The sequence below is a fragment of the Choloepus didactylus genome, chromosome 8 (genome assembly GCF_015220235.1).
Source record: "Choloepus didactylus isolate mChoDid1 chromosome 8, mChoDid1.pri, whole genome shotgun sequence".
NCBI lineage: Eukaryota > Metazoa > Chordata > Mammalia > Pilosa > Megalonychidae > Choloepus > Choloepus didactylus.
The window spans coordinates 25,295,509-25,313,334 of record NC_051314.1 but is presented as its reverse complement, the minus strand read 5'-3'; the positions used below and the strand labels follow the sequence as shown (position 1 = coordinate 25,313,334).

Below are 17,826 nucleotides of genomic sequence, written 5' to 3'. Positions count from 1 at the left end.
CCAGCGTGTCCCGAAAACGTTGCATGCCGGGAATTGTAGTTTCTCACCACCCCCATCCAAAAGCGCTCTGGGGGATTTTCCACCTCTCACGTGTTTGTCTTTTCGCAGAAGCACTAAGTACACAGCGGACCGCGAAACATTGCGCTGGAATCCGTGCTACTCCCAACGTGACCCCACGCGTAAACGGCAAAAGGTGAAGAACGCGTTGTCATGGATACCGTTTCCCCTGGTCACGGAATAAACGCGCTTTAGGATCCGGAAGTGGTTTTGTTGCGACCTCTCAAAAAGGATGCCTGTAGCCTGCGCTTACATGGTTTGGACGGCTTCCCGCGGAGGCCAAAGCTTCCCAGGCAAAGGGGCGGTCCCAATTGTGAGGGGCGCTTGGAGCCATTTGATTGGAGAAAGGAGGCTACCGATGACCAATCGGCAGGAGACACGCTTCGGGCATCGGTCACCGCACCTGGACTGCTCCGATTGGTGGAGTGCCGTTCCCCCCCACGAGTCCCTATTGGGTATAGGGGGTGCGTGGTGCGGCGCGATTGGCGGGTTCGTGTTTCCCGTCCCCCGCCCTCGAGGAGTGGGGGAGAAAAGCGGCTCGACCTCATTGAGGGGTAGTGGGTGGACTGCGTGGCTGGAGGTGTGAGGTTTTTCGCTCAGGGGTGGGCAGTGGAGGCGGTTCCCGCGATCAAAAGGGACCAGAGACCCCTTGCCGACCGTGCACCATGAGGGCCTTGTGGGTACTGGGCTTGTGCTGCGTTCTGCTGACCTTCGGTGAGTGATCTCGGGGGAGACGGCGCCCCAGAACGTCCCCCCTCCTCAAACGCGGCGGCTTCTCGAAGGTTCTTGGGGCGTGGAGCCTGGGAAGGGGGCAACTAGGACTGCCCTGGGCCGAGCGGCAGATCACCCTTCCTCGAAAGAGGCTCAAGTGATTTCGTTTACTCTTTTCTTCCTCTGGAAAGAAAAAGTTATTTAAATCTCCTGCAGACCTAATAGTTCCCAGGCCCGGAGGTTTCACCACTTTGTGTTCTCTTTCCCCTGGTGGCCTTTCTGGTGGACTTCGTCAGATCCCCCCAATCCTTGCCCATCTGAGCCTGAAGTCCCCGGCCCCTAATCTTCCGACTCTAGCGCTCTGTTGCTTTCTTAGATTATGCTCTCCGGAGCATGGAGCCTTGGGCCCAGGGGGAAAGGAAATGTCAGCGTGTTTGATTCAAAAGTTGTCTAGAGCTAGGTTCTTAACATCTCTTCCGCTTCTCTGGTCTGTGGGCCCAATTTCAGTTCCCTTCACTAACAAATTGCACAAATCCTGTATGTATTCTGATCTCCTAGAATGAAGGCCTAAATTTTGGTTTGGTCAGTTTGGAGGCCTAATCTCTCTGCCTGCGCGCAACACGTGTGGATGCAGATGGGACCTGGTATCAGTCTGCTACCCAATATTATTTGAAAGGATTGTAGGGCAACAGTTGAGAAGTAATGACTGCCTCCGTATTTCAGAATGTACTTAAGGGACCTCAGCGTCTGAACTTCAATAAGGAATATGCCGACTTTGGTTTACGTTGGAAATTTAAACCGGTTGGATCCATTCCTACATCCCCACCTCCTATATTTACCAAATGGATTTTGCTACCCCTGCTTTTGCCCTATTTGGTTATATCTTCCTGAGAAGTGCACAAACCAACATATTTAAGAGTTTTCTGGTGTTAAATCTTCCTTCAGGGTCTGTCCGAGCGGATGATGACGTCGATGTGGAGGGTACAGTAGAAGAGGATCTTGGGAAAAGCAGAGAAGGCTCTAGGACAGACGATGAAGTAGTACAGAGGTTTGTTTTCATTTAAAAGTATACAGATCGACAGTTAGATACAGTAGTTTTTTTGTTGTTGTTGTTGTTTGTATCTTTTCTCCAAAGGTAATAGATATAATGTAACATAATAGGTAGTCAGAGAGCATTTTAGGGATAGCAGTTATGTGCCTACATAAGTGTCTGTAACCTGCCTCTAGAAATGACTGCTCAAAATTGAATGAATTCCTTTGAAAACTATCTTGGTAACCTCACTGTGGAATACCAGCCCAAGCAAGCTTCCCAAGACCTTAGAAAAAACATTCGGTTGGTTTTGTACTCAATTCATTTAGTGTATGCACTTAGTAGTTTAAAATAGAGGGTTTCTGTCAGTTAAGCACTGTTTTTAAACTTGGCCTGATCAGACTTCTTGACAATTTTGTATAACTGACAATGTCTTTGGTTTTTAGTAGAGGAAAGATGGATTTATTTTTCTGGCAATTTTAAAATCTGAGTATTTCCACTTGATGTTAAAGATAACTTGCTATTGTGGTAAAATAATAATGAAATGGAAAATTAGTAATAACTCTATAAAGGTTTCCATTTTACCCTTTTAAACCTGAAGACAATCTTCAAGGCCAGTTCTGTCTCATCACAGATCCTGTATTTTTTAAGGGAATTAAGCAATGCCATATTTGCTTATCTAACTTTTATCTCCTTAGAGAGGAAGAAGCTATTCAGTTGGATGGATTAAATGCATCCCAAATAAGAGAACTTAGAGAAAAATCTGAAAAGTTTGCCTTCCAAGCCGAAGTTAACAGGATGATGAAACTTATCATCAATTCATTGTATAAGAACAAAGAGGTAAGCAACAATTAGTTTGGCTTTCATAGTAATTCCTAAATAATTTCATAGTAATTCATAGTAGTTTCATAGTAATTCCAAATAAGTAGTTAGTGAAGTTTAGTCTTGTACATACAAGGGGAAGAGGGGTGGGCATTATCAAACGTTTTCCCCTCTCTCCATTCCCTCTCATGCCACCCATCCTCATGTATTTTTGGTCTGCTCAGTAGTTCTGAGTCTTGAACACAGTCAGGCAAACTAAGCCTCATGTGTTGCATACATCGAGATCATTGGTAGAAGAACAGTATTTTACCACTTGTACTTATTCTGTTATCCCCTGTAGTTGCTACAGTCCTTTTGGTAAGGGGCTATCTCTTTTTACCAAGAGAATGAAGCCACCCTTGCATTATAAGAAGAGTGCTTTTTCAGAGTGCAGAGGAGAAAGAAAATGGATTTGTCATTAGATTCAATATCTTGTATATTTTGAGGCTAATCTTAAATGTTTATTAAATCTTGCTTTATTTAGATTTTCCTGAGAGAACTGATTTCAAATGCTTCTGATGCTTTAGATAAGATAAGGCTAATATCACTGACTGATGAAAATGCTCTTTCTGGAAATGAGGAACTAACAGTCAAAATTAAGGTAAGGTTAAAACAATATTTTTCTATTTTAAACTAAAAATAATCCTTAGAGGGAATCCTTATTGGTCAAGACAGAAGAGGTTATGCTGCAGTAACAGCCCCCAAATCTAAGTGGTTTAAATCAGGGGTCAGCAAACTGTAACTTGTGGGATGAATCCATCCTGCTGCCTGTTTTTGTAAGTAAAGTTTAATTGGAAAACAGCCATGCCCATTTGTTTATGTTACTTGTGACTGCTTTTATGCTACGATAGTAGAGTTGAGCATTTGCAACATACCATGTAGTCCACAAAGCCTAAAATATTTACTCTCTGACTCTTCAGAAAAAAGTTTATCAACCCTTGGCTTAAGTCATAAATCAGAGGCTGTCTGTGGCCTTTGCTTTGCATTGTCTTTACTCCAGGACACAAGCTGATTGATCCACCACCATCTGGAGTGTAGCTGGTTGCCATGGTACAGAGAGCTCTGGAGGGTCTCCCACCAGCTAAAGGCTACAGCCTGAAAATGGCACTCAGGACCCAGCGGCCAGAACTAGTCATATGGCCTTACCCCACTGTAGAGGGAGTACAATCCTACTATGTGCTTGGAAGGTAGATGGCCAGAAATATTTAGTGAAGAACATTAATGATCACCACAGATTCCAAGTACAGCAGTCATTCAAGTTTTGAAACCTTTTATTTTCTATCAAAGAAATTGGCAAAACATGAAATTTAATTTTCTTTCAGTTTTTTTTCTTCAAAAATGACTTGTTGAGTTTCAGTCAATCTTTATTTTCTGTATTATGCCATCTCATAGCAAAGCGCTGAATGTCAAAGGTTTTTTAATCACTGGAATAAAGTGTACCAACACAGCTTAGATTTCCTAACAAGAGTTTCTGGTTTAATAGTAAATCAGATAGAGGATTCATCCATTTACATTTAATCTTTGGGAAGATTTCTGTCAAGCTACTAAATTAAGAAATATGCTGCGTTTAGAAATAATTTCTCTGAAGGTGATTGTACTTGAAGATGTGCAATGTTTGGAAAGGCCATAAAATAATATATAGAAGGAAATGTTGGTTTAGTTCTATATATTGGAATGGATGTGACCCAAAGTAGGTAGTTTCCTAATATAGAGGCCAACATTTACTCAGCATTTCCTGTGAATATTAAGGAGGTTTAATTATCTTGTTCTTGTCTGTATTTTAGTGTGACAAGGAGAAGAACCTGCTACACGTTACAGACACTGGAGTTGGAATGACCAGAGAAGAGTTGGTTAAAAACCTTGGTACCATAGCTAAATCTGGGACAAGCGAATTTTTAAACAAAATGACTGAGGCACAAGAAGATGGCCAGTCAACTTCTGAACTGATTGGCCAGTTTGGTGTTGGTTTCTATTCTGCCTTCCTTGTAGCAGATAAGGTTATTGTCACATCTAAACACAACAATGATACCCAGCACATCTGGGAATCTGACTCCAATGAGTTTTCTGTCATTGCTGACCCAAGAGGAAACACTCTGGGACGGGGAACTACAATTACGTGAGTATTACTAAGTCCTAATAAGAATTAATAGGCATAATGACGATCTTAGCTCTCTGAGCCAATGGCTCCCTCTGGGCCTTAGTTTCCCTGCCTGTAAAATGAGGACGTTGACTGTTCGCATACCTTGAAGAAATATTTGAGGACCTGGTAAGGGCCAGACACAAAAAGTTTCAATTGTTGCTGTAAATGGTGGGCATAAAGTAGGGAGTGCTTAGCTGCCCTAGAAGAGGAAGGCAAATTGGAGGCGTCCCAGAGGGGAGAGAGCTTGGTTTGAGCATTGTGGGTAAAGGCATGGAGGTACAGCATGTTCACAGGATTGAAGGGCCTTCTCTCAGTGGGTGACAATTACTGATAGAATTTTTTATTAACTTTCTATAAAGTTCTCTGACAGTAATGTAGAGGGGCAGAACTGGATGAGAGGAGACTTGGTGACCAGTGGATCATAAGTGGGGATGGGCTAGGGAGAACAGGTAGCAGAGGTAAGGGGCTTCTGAAGAAAGTTAATGAAAACAACTCTTGGGGAAGATGTTTTCTTTGAGGGTAATTGAATTTGACTGGGGATTCCTTTTAAACCCGTAACTGTTGTTTGTACAGATGACACAAATATTGGGGCTTATGACACTGTGAAGCAGACAGGGCAGCTTTTTGCCTTTGTTTTCTTCTAAATTTTACCATCTTAGAGATGAAATTTTGTTTTAGAGGTCAGATGACTTGCACAATCCTGCCAAGTAAGTACGAGAATGTCTACAGCCCCAAAACTTTTTTCTTGACTCAGTTTTAAGCTTTTCCAGCATTAAGGGTTTTTTGATCTTCAGGTAGGAAAGGAGCCTGTACTATTATTTTGACCAGTTTTCTTCATTCCTGTAGGTAACACTTCTGTCTTTATTGTCACAGATATTCCTTTGATGAAGACTAATTAGATGACTGCATTTTAGTACTTTTGCAAATTTATTCTCCCCAATTTTATCTTTCCCTGCCTCTGTTATTAATGTTCCCACCTCCGAGGCTCTTTAGGAGGCATCACTGATAGTCATATCGCAGTGCCCTCTGTGCTTAGGACACTGTGCTGGGTGTTAGAGGAGCATTGGTAAATCGGATCTCTAACTAGAAAGGGATAGGGGAAATGGTGCTTCCCAGGAGATATCTATGAAGAGAAGAGAGAGATTTATCTGGATGTAAGCTCCATGAGAGCAGGCATTTTGTTCACTGCTCCATTCCCAAAGCCTAATGCTTGACTGGCAAATATTTGTGTGAATGAATACGGGTAATCAGGACAGTTTCATGCAGGTCACATAGTTCATCAGTAAATGAAACAGGTTCTGCTTTCCATGGGCATTTTTTCCCTTCCTCTTAAAAGTCTTCTTACCCCACCATTCACTCAAAATGTGCATTTGAGTCCCTTTTATCTGTTTAGGGATACAGTGGAGAATAAGATGTGCTCCCTGCTTTCACAGTGCTCAGGCTAGTGAAGAAAGAGATGTATGAACTAATTTCAGAGTGACAGGTGCCAGGAAGGAAGCTAATTTGGGGGGGCGGGTATCAGAAGGCCTTTCTGAAGTAGCTTAGATTGAGAGAAGGGAGGGAAAGAGATGGGAAGCACAGATATTCTAGGTTTCAAGAACAGCATGCTTGATGTTTCAGAGGCAAGAGGGCAAGGCAATTTGAGGAACTTGAAGTCCAGAGTAGCCCAAAGACAAAGAAGGAGAAGAAAGAAGGCAGGATATCCTTCCCCATGAGCATGACTTCATATTTGACCAAAAGATGGCCTTCAGACAACTCAGTTTCTTGCCTACTCTTTCTCTTCCCACCCCTAAATTGGCTGTTGCTGTTCCCTAGGAGAGATTCTGTAAGAATTACATGAGATTATAAAAAGTGTTTAGTATCCAGTAAATGTTACTGTTACGATTGCTTCTGTCCTACTACAAGAGAGGTCATCTTCATTTTTTCCTAAAGCTGCTTCCTCCACTGCCCCATCTTTCATAGTCAGCTTTTCTCTCATCTAACTCCCATCAGTGTGGAAACATGCTCCAGTCCGTCTTGGTGCATTGGTGAGATCATGGGTAGTGCCATGTCCCCTTCTGTCTACTGCACATTCTTTTTCTTCCCCTCTCCCCTAAACGTTTGTGCTTCTTGAAAAAGCATACTTGCTTTGCTGCTCCTTCACCTTCTGCTCATGCCTCTGCCCACTGTCTTTTGGCTATCTTCACCACCTTTCCATTGAAATAAATTATCCGTGTTGCTAAACTCAGTGGCTTCTGGGTTTTTTAAAGGGCATTTCAAAAAATGGAAAAGTATAGAAAATAATACAGTAATTCAACATCTGGGTATTTTCTCTTTTGTTTTCTACAGTATTTGCTTTTTACTGCTTATTCTTTTAAACACCCACCCAGCACCAACTTTGTGACCCTGTATATCTTTTTCTTTCCTTTGCCCATGTTTTAAATGTTGATTCTCTGTAAAGTTGTGTTTCAGTCCTTCTCTCATTATCCTTGTGTTCCTCATGCAAATCTTATGCACTGCCATGGTCGCCAGTTCCATCTCTGTTTCTTAGGGTTCTCAAATGCTAGGCTTTGTGATCATATCCTGCCAACTTGTTGGCATTTACCACTAAACCATAAGCTTCTTGAGGGCAGAGGGAGACCCATGGATGCGCTATTCCCCAACTTACAGGGAGCACAAATTTCGAAATAAAGGCTAACCTGCTGTATTTGAGAGTGTGTGATTTGTTATTTGTGGGGGTAGAGTAAGTAATGCTACAGTTTTCAGTATTGACATTTTCTAAACCTTTGCTGCCCAATAGAACTTTCTGTGATGATAGAAATGTTCTATCTGCACCGTCCAACATGGCAACCACTAACCACACGTGACCATTGAACACTTGAACCTTAAATTTTATTTTAATTTATTTTAGTTAATTTAAATTTAGAGAGCCGCATGTGACTGGCTACTATTTTGGATTGTGCAGATTTAAGCAGTGATTCCTATTCATTAGTATAGCTTTCCTGTATACCAGAGTAAAAGGTATTAGAATATATAATTCCATCATTTTTCTCCAGAATGTTTCAGTGCTTTCTGATGTTGAGCTATCTTAAAATTCTGACTCCTCAAATGAAAAAAAAAAAAAAAAAAACCTGTGTACTCAGAATGTTGGGAATCTTTTCACTTTCCACTTAAAACTGTTCTCCACTTGAGGAAATGCAAAGAAGATTCTTTCCTTTTTGAATACACATCTTTGGTGTATTCAGCTCACAAACTGCATTGGGGGACATCTTGAATTACATAGAACCGCCAACTATTAGCACTGCCATGGAAGTATTTAGACAAGTATGTAATCTAGTCTTGTTAATCATGGCTGTCTCTCTAAACTACTCATTTTCTTTGCAGCCTTGTTTTAAAAGAAGAAGCATCTGATTACCTTGAACTGGATACAATCAAAACTCTTGTCAAAAAGTACTCACAGTTCATCAACTTTCCTATTTATGTATGGAGCAGCAAGGTAAATTTGTTTGTCTTTGGCATACTTAACACTTAAAGAATGAAGGTTAAGAGTGATTCTTTCAGTTCAGATTACTCAGGGTTTTCTTATTGAAGACCTGTTTTTGTAAAAACTAATTTTACTTCTTGAGACTAATTTAGTCTATAGACTAAATCAGCACTATTAAACAAAGCAGTTCAACTATCTGATTCTACCTTCTGCTTCAACAGACTGAAACTGTTGAGGAACCCATAGATGAAGAAGAATCAACAAAAGAGGAAAAAGAAGAATCTGATGATGAAGCTGCAGTAGAAGAAGAAGATGAAGAAAAGAAGCCTAAAACTAAAAAAGTAAGTCTGATTCATCTTCCTGTGTAAAAAATGTAGTTTAGGATATATTAGAAAACATGAAAGCCCAAGTATCCACAGATGAATTTGAGGTGAGTGTCAGTTCATCACAAGTAGAAAAAAAGTTCTTTTCCCAGGTCTAGCTTTTAAAAACAAGGCTTTAGTTGATTTATAATAGGTTTTGAATTTTAAAATTTAGAAATCTTTCTACGTCTTTTTTTTTTTTTTTTTTTTTTTTTTTCACTTAGGGGATTAACTATGAAAGCCATTTTCTGACTTGCTAAGGTAACAGAGTAGGTGGTGGAAGTATTAGTGGTGGGTTTTGAGGAGTATTTATCAAATGTTGTATTTGTCATGAAATAGGAATACCACACATATCTTTCCAATCTCAAAACATATTTTCAAAAAATAACATTTTAGCCAGCTAAAGTAACAATGAAGAATAAGCCTAATTGGCTTTATACTAGTTAATAATGTTAAACAATCATCTTTTAAAATTGCTTTTAAAATTTTGATCCAATTGGCAGGAACCATAATAGATTAAAGGTTACCTTTGGTGCTTTACATATTCTTTTGAAAATGTACTGAGGCTGTGGATTGCTGCTAGTATAACTTACAGTGCTAAAAGAGACTAATCAAATGCTATAACTTCAGGTTGAAAAAACTGTCTGGGATTGGGAGCTTATGAATGATATCAAACCAATATGGCAGAGACCATCAAAGGAAGTAGAAGATGATGAATACAAAGCTTTCTACAAATCATTTTCGAAGGTAAATATTTTAGAGTACTCTAGCTTTGGGGTTATTAATGGGTAGACAGAATATCACCTCATGATATTGACTATGGCATGTGACCAAGAGTGAAGTAGTATTAAGTTGTAATGAAAGTCATATCTTTATAAAATAGTATAATTAGAAAATTGGTTTTCTATTTGTGTTGTGAAAGCACTTTGTTTTAAATTTCATGTGAACCTTTAAGGTCAGTGTCTCATTGGAGAGTCCTTGAGAATAATAGGTTTCCAAAACACATATTTATTTAAATTACTATGCTCACGAGTACTTCAGAATTAAAGTGGTTATTAGAATCAGTGCTAGCTCTTACTCAATGTGATAACGAAATACATTACTAAATGAAAAATGTTTTTAAATGTTATATAACTATTTCAATATAACTGGTTTCCTTTCAAATCCTGTGTATTTTATGTTATGTTTCCAAAAATTTTACTCTGAGAAGTCTGTAGGTTTCACCAGATTGTATGTAGATACAAAAAAAGATCAAGAACAACCTGCATAGGCAGATGTTTGGTTTCCACCACAAAACCCATAAAACATGAAATCATTTTACTGGATGCTTTTAACATGATCTTTAAAGGCTTGTTTCTAACAACATCAAACACTTATTGTGAGGTCATAATGCCTAGGAATAATTACCAAATCCTTATTTCTTTGTCCCTTGTTTTTTCTTTTACTGATCTCCTAACTTAAAAATTCAAAAACAAGTATTGATTCAGGTTGTTTGAAGTTAATGTTTTCCCAAACAGCATTTTATACAAGGTAGAATAGTTTAATGGGCTTAGCTTGACTATATGAAATGTTCCATCCTGTGTTTGCATTTGTTCTTTACATTTTTATCCCATCTCTTGATTTGTTAACTTCACCTTGTTTTCCTTATGTTAACATCCAACCATCCTTTAAGCTTCATGTCTTGAAATTTTCCCTTGGTTCTGCATCCACTTTTATTCCTATGAACTCTGAAGTCCAAGTGTATTTATTATAAATTTACTTTCATCTAGGACAGGTTGATTAGAAATACCATCTGTGACTGATTTTTTTGTACTGTCTTCAAAGTCCAGTGTGTGTTTTATTCTTAACAGCATAACTCAATTCAGACAAGCCACATTTCAAGTACTCAGTAACCATACGTGACTGCAGTGATGGATAATGCAGATCTAGGGAATTTCTACCTTTATTCTTTATAAAGTATTTACACACCTTTTTATAGTCACTGTTACCAACCACATTTCATGGAAGAAATCTTTTCCTGAGTAGTTTCTGTAATCAGCATTCTTTTGTCATTTAGACAAGATGGTATTGTCCTACCCTGCTCTCTCACACACAACAAAGCAACTATATCTAGCCACTTACAGTTGCAACATTATTTCGTTCTTTCCTCCATATCCCCCACCCCTTTCTTTTGATAAGGGAACTTTTTTGTTAATTACATGGTAAACTGAGTATGTACCTCATAATAAATTGCCTAGCCTTTGCACTGCTTTTTTCCTATGCCTTTGAATGACTAAGATACCAACTTTCCATAGGAAAGTGATGACCCCATGGCTTATATCCACTTCACTGCTGAAGGGGAAGTTACCTTCAAATCAATTTTATTTGTACCCACCTCTGCACCACGTGGTCTATTTGACGAATATGGATCTAAGAAGAGCGATTACATTAAGGTATGTTTTTAAGTAATATATGAGTTTAAAATGTGACAGTAAAATTTTCAGGAAGTAATCTTTTTTGTTTCCTTTTAGCTATATGTGCGCCGTGTATTCATCACAGATGACTTCCATGATATGATGCCTAAGTACCTTAATTTTGTCAAGGGTGTTGTAAGTATTTGGAAATTTGGCAGAGGAGGGAGTGGGGGTGGTCTGGCAGGGCTGTTTTTTGTTGTTGTTTTTGCTTGTTTTTTTTCCAGTTGTTACTGCTCACTGAATTTTCTTTTGCTGTCTAAAGGTGGACTCAGATGATCTCCCCTTGAATGTTTCCCGTGAGACTCTTCAGCAGCATAAACTGCTTAAGGCAAGTGTCTCTGGGAAGGGAATGGCTACTTTGCCCTTTGATGGGTTCAGAGGACAAGGCTCCATTAGTGGAGCCACCAGATGCCGAGTCTAGTCCTTGACTCTTCAGATGAAAAACTTCATTTCACTCTGGGGTTCTCAGATATAAGAAACTAGTTCTGTTTCTCCCAACATTTCATAACGGAAAAGCTGAAAGAATGATACAGTAACATCCATATATACTCACCACCTGGTCCATGACTTAACATTTTGCCATATAGCAGATAGGCTTTATTCATCCACTTATCAACTTTTTTTTTCCCAGAACCTCCATAATTAGAAGACTTTTTTTTTTTTATTAGAATTTGAAAGTAGCTTCTTTACTTCTTTAGACCCTAGAAAATGATTGTCAGTGAGTTCTAAGGTTAGAATATAAAGATGAATGTTTTGGCTCAGTCTGACATAAGCGCATGCCACTATTCCCTGCCCCTTTATGAAGAGCAGTGACCATGCCCTGTCTGTGTATCTTTCACCTGCACGTACTCCCCTAGCACTTTATGTATTGTAGGTTTTCAAATAAATGTTTGAGATGATATTCTCCAGTCACTTAATCCTTTTTTTTTTAGGTGATTCGAAAGAAGCTTGTCCGTAAAACTCTAGACATGATCAAGAAGATTGCTGATGAGAAATACAATGATACTTTTTGGAAGGAATTTGGTACCAACATCAAGCTTGGTGTGATTGAAGACCACTCAAATCGAACACGTCTTGCTAAACTTCTTAGATTCCAGTCTTCTCATCATCCAACTGAGATTACAAGTCTAGACCAGTATGTGGAGAGAATGAAGGAAAAACAGGACAAAATCTATTTCATGGCTGGATCCAGCAGAAAAGAGGTGAGATGAGCTCCCAATGTCAAGGATCCTGATATGTAGCTGGGGATTCACAGCCAGGTTTTGAGGAAAAAAGGGAAAACTTACTGTGTAACTAAGAAATTATGCATGCTCATCAGTCACTGACAGGAAAGTCGCTTATGTTCTTTGCACCTCTTAATTCTTCATCTCTGAAAAGGAATTTTTAATACTACGCAAATATAACTACTGTGATCAATAAATATGCCACAGCAGACTTGGAAAACTTTGCCTATTTACCTTAATTTTGTAGGCCGAATCTTCCCCATTTGTTGAACGGCTTCTGAAAAAGGGATATGAAGTGATTTATCTCACAGAACCTGTGGACGAATACTGCATTCAGGCATTACCTGAGTTTGATGGGAAGAGGTTTCAGAATGTTGCCAAAGAAGGAGTAAAGTTTGATGAAAGTGAAAAAACTAAGGAGAGTCGTGAAGCGGTTGAGAAAGAATTTGAGCCATTGCTCAACTGGATGAAAGATAAAGCCCTTAAGGACAAGGTATTATTCTAGAAATTACAAATTGTGAAAATTTTAGCATGTACGTTTAAGCAAAAATTTGTTGGCAACAAACTTTGCATCTCTACGGTGTGATATGCAACCATAAGTTATAAAGAACATTTAATAATTGGAGGATGAGGTTAAAATTTATCACAAAGATAGCAGTAGTTATTCTATATCTGGGTACTTCTTTGCTTTGTAACTTGAGAAGTTTTACTGTGGTTTTAATAAATTCCTTTAGTAGTAACTTAATTTTTTGGAGGTGAAGTTTAAGTTTCACATATTTCTGAAAGTTGGTGTTTTTAAGTATTTATATGTCTTGACCAAAAAATTCAGGTTACTAAATGACAGTGTCTCCTGAGAATTCCTAACCTGAATGAAAGATACATTTATGACCCACCTCTGTGTTTATGCTCTTAAGAGATAGATTCTTTGAAAATTGAAATGTAATTACTGAATGACTTTAATTGTTGAAATTTGCTGACTTGTGGTTTCTCACCCAAAGATTGAAAAGGCTGTGGTATCTCAGCGCCTGACAGAGTCTCCGTGTGCTCTTGTGGCAAGCCAGTACGGCTGGTCTGGCAACATGGAGCGAATCATGAAGGCTCAAGCATACCAAACTGGGAAGGACATCTCTACAAAGTAAGTATCCTCAGGAAGCCCCTGCCACGATGTTAGCTCTAGCCTTCCTTAGGACATAAGGACCAATTTTATGTTTTAAGTGTCCACCACATATATATACTACATATGAAGTAGACAATAAGCTTACAAAGAGATTCCTGCTACATTGGATTGATAAAGATCTTGGGTACATGGCTTATTGTCTTATAGTATTTTATATACAAATGGTATCTGTTATAAAGACATTGTCTTTACTTTTGCATTTAAGTATACACTTTATATACTCTATATATTGTTTGGTATTTGGACAGTTTTTGAAAGTGTTATTAGTGACAGGTGACATTAATTGTACAATAACATTTCTCAAATGACTTAAGTGCTTTAAAATTTTCCCTTCTGATAGATTATATTACAAGTGCCCAAACAGTATGCCCCATAAAGTAAAAGGGTCAGGGGCCAGCAAGTTAACAATATTTGAGCTCCAGAGCTAACTAAGTACCAGAGATACAGTGGGTCTTGGATATCCTTTATTTTAGTGTTACAGCAATGGCCTTGAAATGACTTATTTCCTGCTTTTATTGTCTCTTCTTCCACCTGGAATATCTTCTTTCTTACTTGCTACCTAATCATACTTTTTCAAAACCTAGGTATAGCTTAAGGGTTCTTCTTGAAGCCCTTCTCCCAAGTGTAGTCTTCATTGTCGTCATGATTCCAAAATTCAAACACACACACACACACACACACACACACAATATGTATTTCAAAATGCTAAAAGTCTGTCTTATTTATATATGTCTTTTTCTTGACTGGATTGTAAATTGTAGGTGGAGAGGAACAGTGTTCTCTTTTTTACCCCATTGCGGCAGTAAAGCAGCCATTTAGTAAATGTCCACCAAATATTATTTTCAATAAATAATTAACAGGAAGTTCTCTTCCATTCAACAAACATTTGAGCACCTATTGTGTCGATACACTGCAGACAAAAATGGGCATGGCTGCTGTCTTTGTGACACTCAGACTAAGCCCTCAAATAGCTAGGGAATGCATACATAATGGGTATACCAAGACAGGGACCGACATGGTTCGTCCCTGTCCTCAGAGCCTAGAGCTATGGGAGGGAGAACAATTACATCCAACCCTAGCATGCTAAAGATTATGAAGACGTGTTCAGAGTGCAGTGGGAGCTGAGCTCAATAAAGGAAGCAGTTTTTCTTGGAACCATACTGATGAAGGAATCATGGAGAAGGTGGCATTTAAGCAGCATCCAGAGGAAAAACAGAGATTTTTTTGAGAACTCTGCAGGAGACAGAGCAGCAATTAGGCAGTAAGAATAAAATAAGGGGATGAATGAGATGTTAAATCAGTTCATCCACTCAGCAAAGCTTTCTAGGCACATGAAATTCATTAAGGCACTCTTCCATGTACCACCCATGCCACCCTCCCTTAAAAGGGAAATTGTGACGTAGCAATATAAGTACATCTGGATTTTTTTTCAGCGGGTTATTCTGTGTAATTATGAAGGTTAGTAATAGAATAAGGAAAATGAATGGACCCTAAAAATTGAGAATTTATTTTGTTAATGCTCATTTTTATCCTTTCACAGTTATTATGCCAGTCAGAAGAAAACATTTGAAATTAATCCCAGACATCCACTGATCAGAGACATGCTTCGACGGGTTAAGGTAATACTGCAGCCATCCTCCTATTTATCTTTTAATACTTGGTATCTTTTAATATTAACCAAGTATGATTTCTTCCATCTCAGGAAGATGAAGATGACAAAACAGTTTCAGACCTTGCTGTGGTTTTGTTTGAAACAGCAACACTGCGGTCAGGATATGTTTTACCAGACACTAAAGCATATGGAGATAGAATAGAAAGAATGCTTCGCCTTAGTTTAAACATTGATCCTGATGAAAAGGTTTGTATCCCCAACCTCACCCCAAAGATGTATCTTTTCTTTCTTTAAGAAGTATCTTTTCTTTAAGAATAGGCTTCCCATGATTAAGGGATATAGCTTCAAGAAGTTGGGCTTCTCTATTTTTCAAAATAATTTTTTGAATATTTGCATCTCCGTACAGTGCCAAGCACTGTGCTAGAAATTAATGAGAAATTTCCTTTCTGTATCCTTTTTTCCTGTTTCCCTTTGTTTGCTTGACTGTTAATTCTAATTAGAGGATTTACACTTCTGAATAAATGAGAGTGAAAAGTTTAGGGTCTTATACATTTTAAACGAACAAAGTGAAGATAGATACAAGGTGTCAATGGGCTCATTAATGTTGTTTTCAAGGTGGAAGAAGAACCCGAAGAAGAACCTGAAGATACAACAGAAGACACTACAGAAGACACAGAGCAAGATGAAGAAGAAGAAATGGATGTAGGAACAGATGAAGAAGAGCAAGAAACAACAAAGGTATATATCAGATCAAGAGTTGAACTTGAACTTTTAGCTCTCGAGTTCCATCTGAGCAAGTTAGCATGGTGTGACTTAGTCTTGCAGAAATCTGCCTAAAAATAGGCATCTGATATGAAATTCAAAGGTTTGAGCAAGACTTCCTGTGTGAATTTTAATTTGTACAAGGTGGTTCTTTTTCACTTCCAGAATTATGCTAGCAACTTGATATTTTTAAATAGATTTTTCCTCAACCCACAATATTTCTATATTCCTCATCATTTGCATCTTCTTTACTGTGTATCAGTATTAGGCTCTTTTAAATTTTTGACTGTTCATGTACAAGAGCCATGATCTTATTGGAGGAGTCTAAAGTATTTTGTAGATAAGGTGAAGTTCTGGACTACAGCTGAAATATCCAGAAATAAGCTTGGGTCCATATGAATTAATTCCCTACATGAACCTTCTGTAAGCTAGTGTTTTTTTCTGCTAGCTTTTAATGTCTTCTGGTTTTTCTGTTTTTACAGAAATCTACAGCTGAAAAAGATGAATTGTAAATTGAACACTTAACCATTTGGATCCGTAAATTGAACACTTACAATTTGGATCCTCTGTGGAGAGGAAATGTGAAATTTAAGTCGTTTCTTTTGGAAGAGACTTGTTTTGGATGCTCCCCTGCCCCTTTCTCCCCTGCACTGTAAAATGTCTGGATTGTAGATCACAGGAAGAAGTGGGTTTTTTTAGTTGAGTTTTTTTTTTAACATTCCTCATGAATGTAAATTTGTACTATTTAACTGACTATTCTTGGTGTAAAATCTTGTCATGTGTATAAAAATAAAAAAATTCCCAAATACCCAGTGTTTCAACTGTGTTTTCATACTCCATTGTATAGAATTACGTGATACTTGGCTGATTTAAACAAAAAAGGTGTCTTGGGTCTTTCCTGTTTTAGAGTAATTCATGCTTATTGAAGAAAAGTTTTGAAAATGAAATACTACAAAAAAATCCATTGGGAGAAGAGACAAATCTTGCTTACAGAAGAATTCCAAATAATATAGGTAGATGGCCCCCCTTCCAGGAGGTAGAGCTTAATTGCATCTCTTTGAGTAGAAGCTGGATTTAGTGGCTTACTTACAAAGAACAGAGTATGGAAAAGGGAAAAGAGTTAACTGTATGGTAGAGAAATCTGGCAGATACCACCTTAACCAAGTGATCAAGATCAGGACCCCCAAGAGGATGCAGTAAGATAGGCCCTCCACTCTGGTATTCTCAAAATCCTGTAACCTCAGCAGAATGAAAACCTAAGACAAACCCAATTTGATGGATGTTCTGCAAGATAACTGACCACTACTCAAACTCTTGAAGTTGTAAAAAACAAACTTGTAAATAGGTGAGAGGACTATTGCAATGTAGCACCCTGATTTGGATCCTGGAACCAGAAGATAAAGAGACATACATAAAAAAAACTAGTGAAATACAAATAAAGTCTGAAGCATAGTTAATAATGTATCAGTATTGATCTCCTAGTTCTGACAAATAGACCACAGTAATGTAAGATAACATGAATGGAAACAAACTGGGTGAGGGTATACAAAAACGGAAAAATTATTTCAAAATAAAAGATCATTTTGAAAAAAAAAATCACCCATCCTACTAGTCAGAGATAACTGTAGGCATTAAGTGAAGATCCACTTGAGCTAGTTTTTATTTCTTCTAAAATATACTCATGCTTATTGGGAGAAACAAGTTCTCTAATTTCACTGAAAGTTGTAGCTCTCCCAAATAGTCTTTTTATTTTATTTTAAACTGGGGGGTAGGGGAGAGAAAACATTTTTTTCAATTGCTTATTCAAGGATAATCTGTGTATTAGAAAATTCTGTGAAATTTAATTTTATATACTAGAAAGTTTTGCTACAAACTTCAGTTTGCCCAATAATTCAAGTAGCCTTTTAAGGGCTTCCCATATTTCTGTTCTTTGTATGCTTTTTGTTTTCTTTTCCTGCCTTAAGGTATTTTTCTA

At 38.2% G+C, this 17,826-nt stretch overlaps 1 protein-coding gene across 1 annotated transcript; it reads left to right on the top strand.

The window, feature by feature from the left end:
* The first annotated feature begins 722 nt into the window (after positions 1-722).
* On the top strand, positions 723-16,659 carry HSP90B1 (heat shock protein 90 beta family member 1). The gene is made up of 18 exons (XM_037845650.1): positions 723-771; positions 1,714-1,816; positions 2,497-2,638; positions 3,144-3,260; positions 4,444-4,775; positions 8,163-8,274; positions 8,484-8,603; positions 9,255-9,371; positions 10,919-11,056; positions 11,135-11,212; positions 11,340-11,405; positions 12,010-12,279; positions 12,548-12,793; positions 13,299-13,435; positions 15,018-15,096; positions 15,180-15,335; positions 15,705-15,827; positions 16,334-16,659. Exons 1-18 carry the CDS (start codon positions 723-725, stop codon positions 16,361-16,363), a joined length of 2,415 nt encoding a protein of 804 aa, XP_037701578.1. The 3' UTR covers positions 16,364-16,659.
* Positions 16,660-17,826: the final 1,167 nt, after the last annotated feature.

What these genes read in the sequence shown, in the direction of transcription:
- HSP90B1 (XM_037845650.1), top strand. Translation starts at nt 723, where the DNA reads ATGAGGGCCTTGTGGGTACTGGGCTTGTGCTGCGTTCTGCTGACCTTC. An exon ending in TCTACAAATCATTTTCGAAG is followed by an intron (nt 9,372 to 10,918) that starts GTAAATATTTTA and finishes AACTTTCCATAG; the next exon opens with GAAAGTGATGACCCCATGGC. An exon ending in AGCAGCATAAACTGCTTAAG is followed by an intron (nt 11,406 to 12,009) that starts GCAAGTGTCTCT and finishes TTTTTTTTTTAG; the next exon opens with GTGATTCGAAAGAAGCTTGT.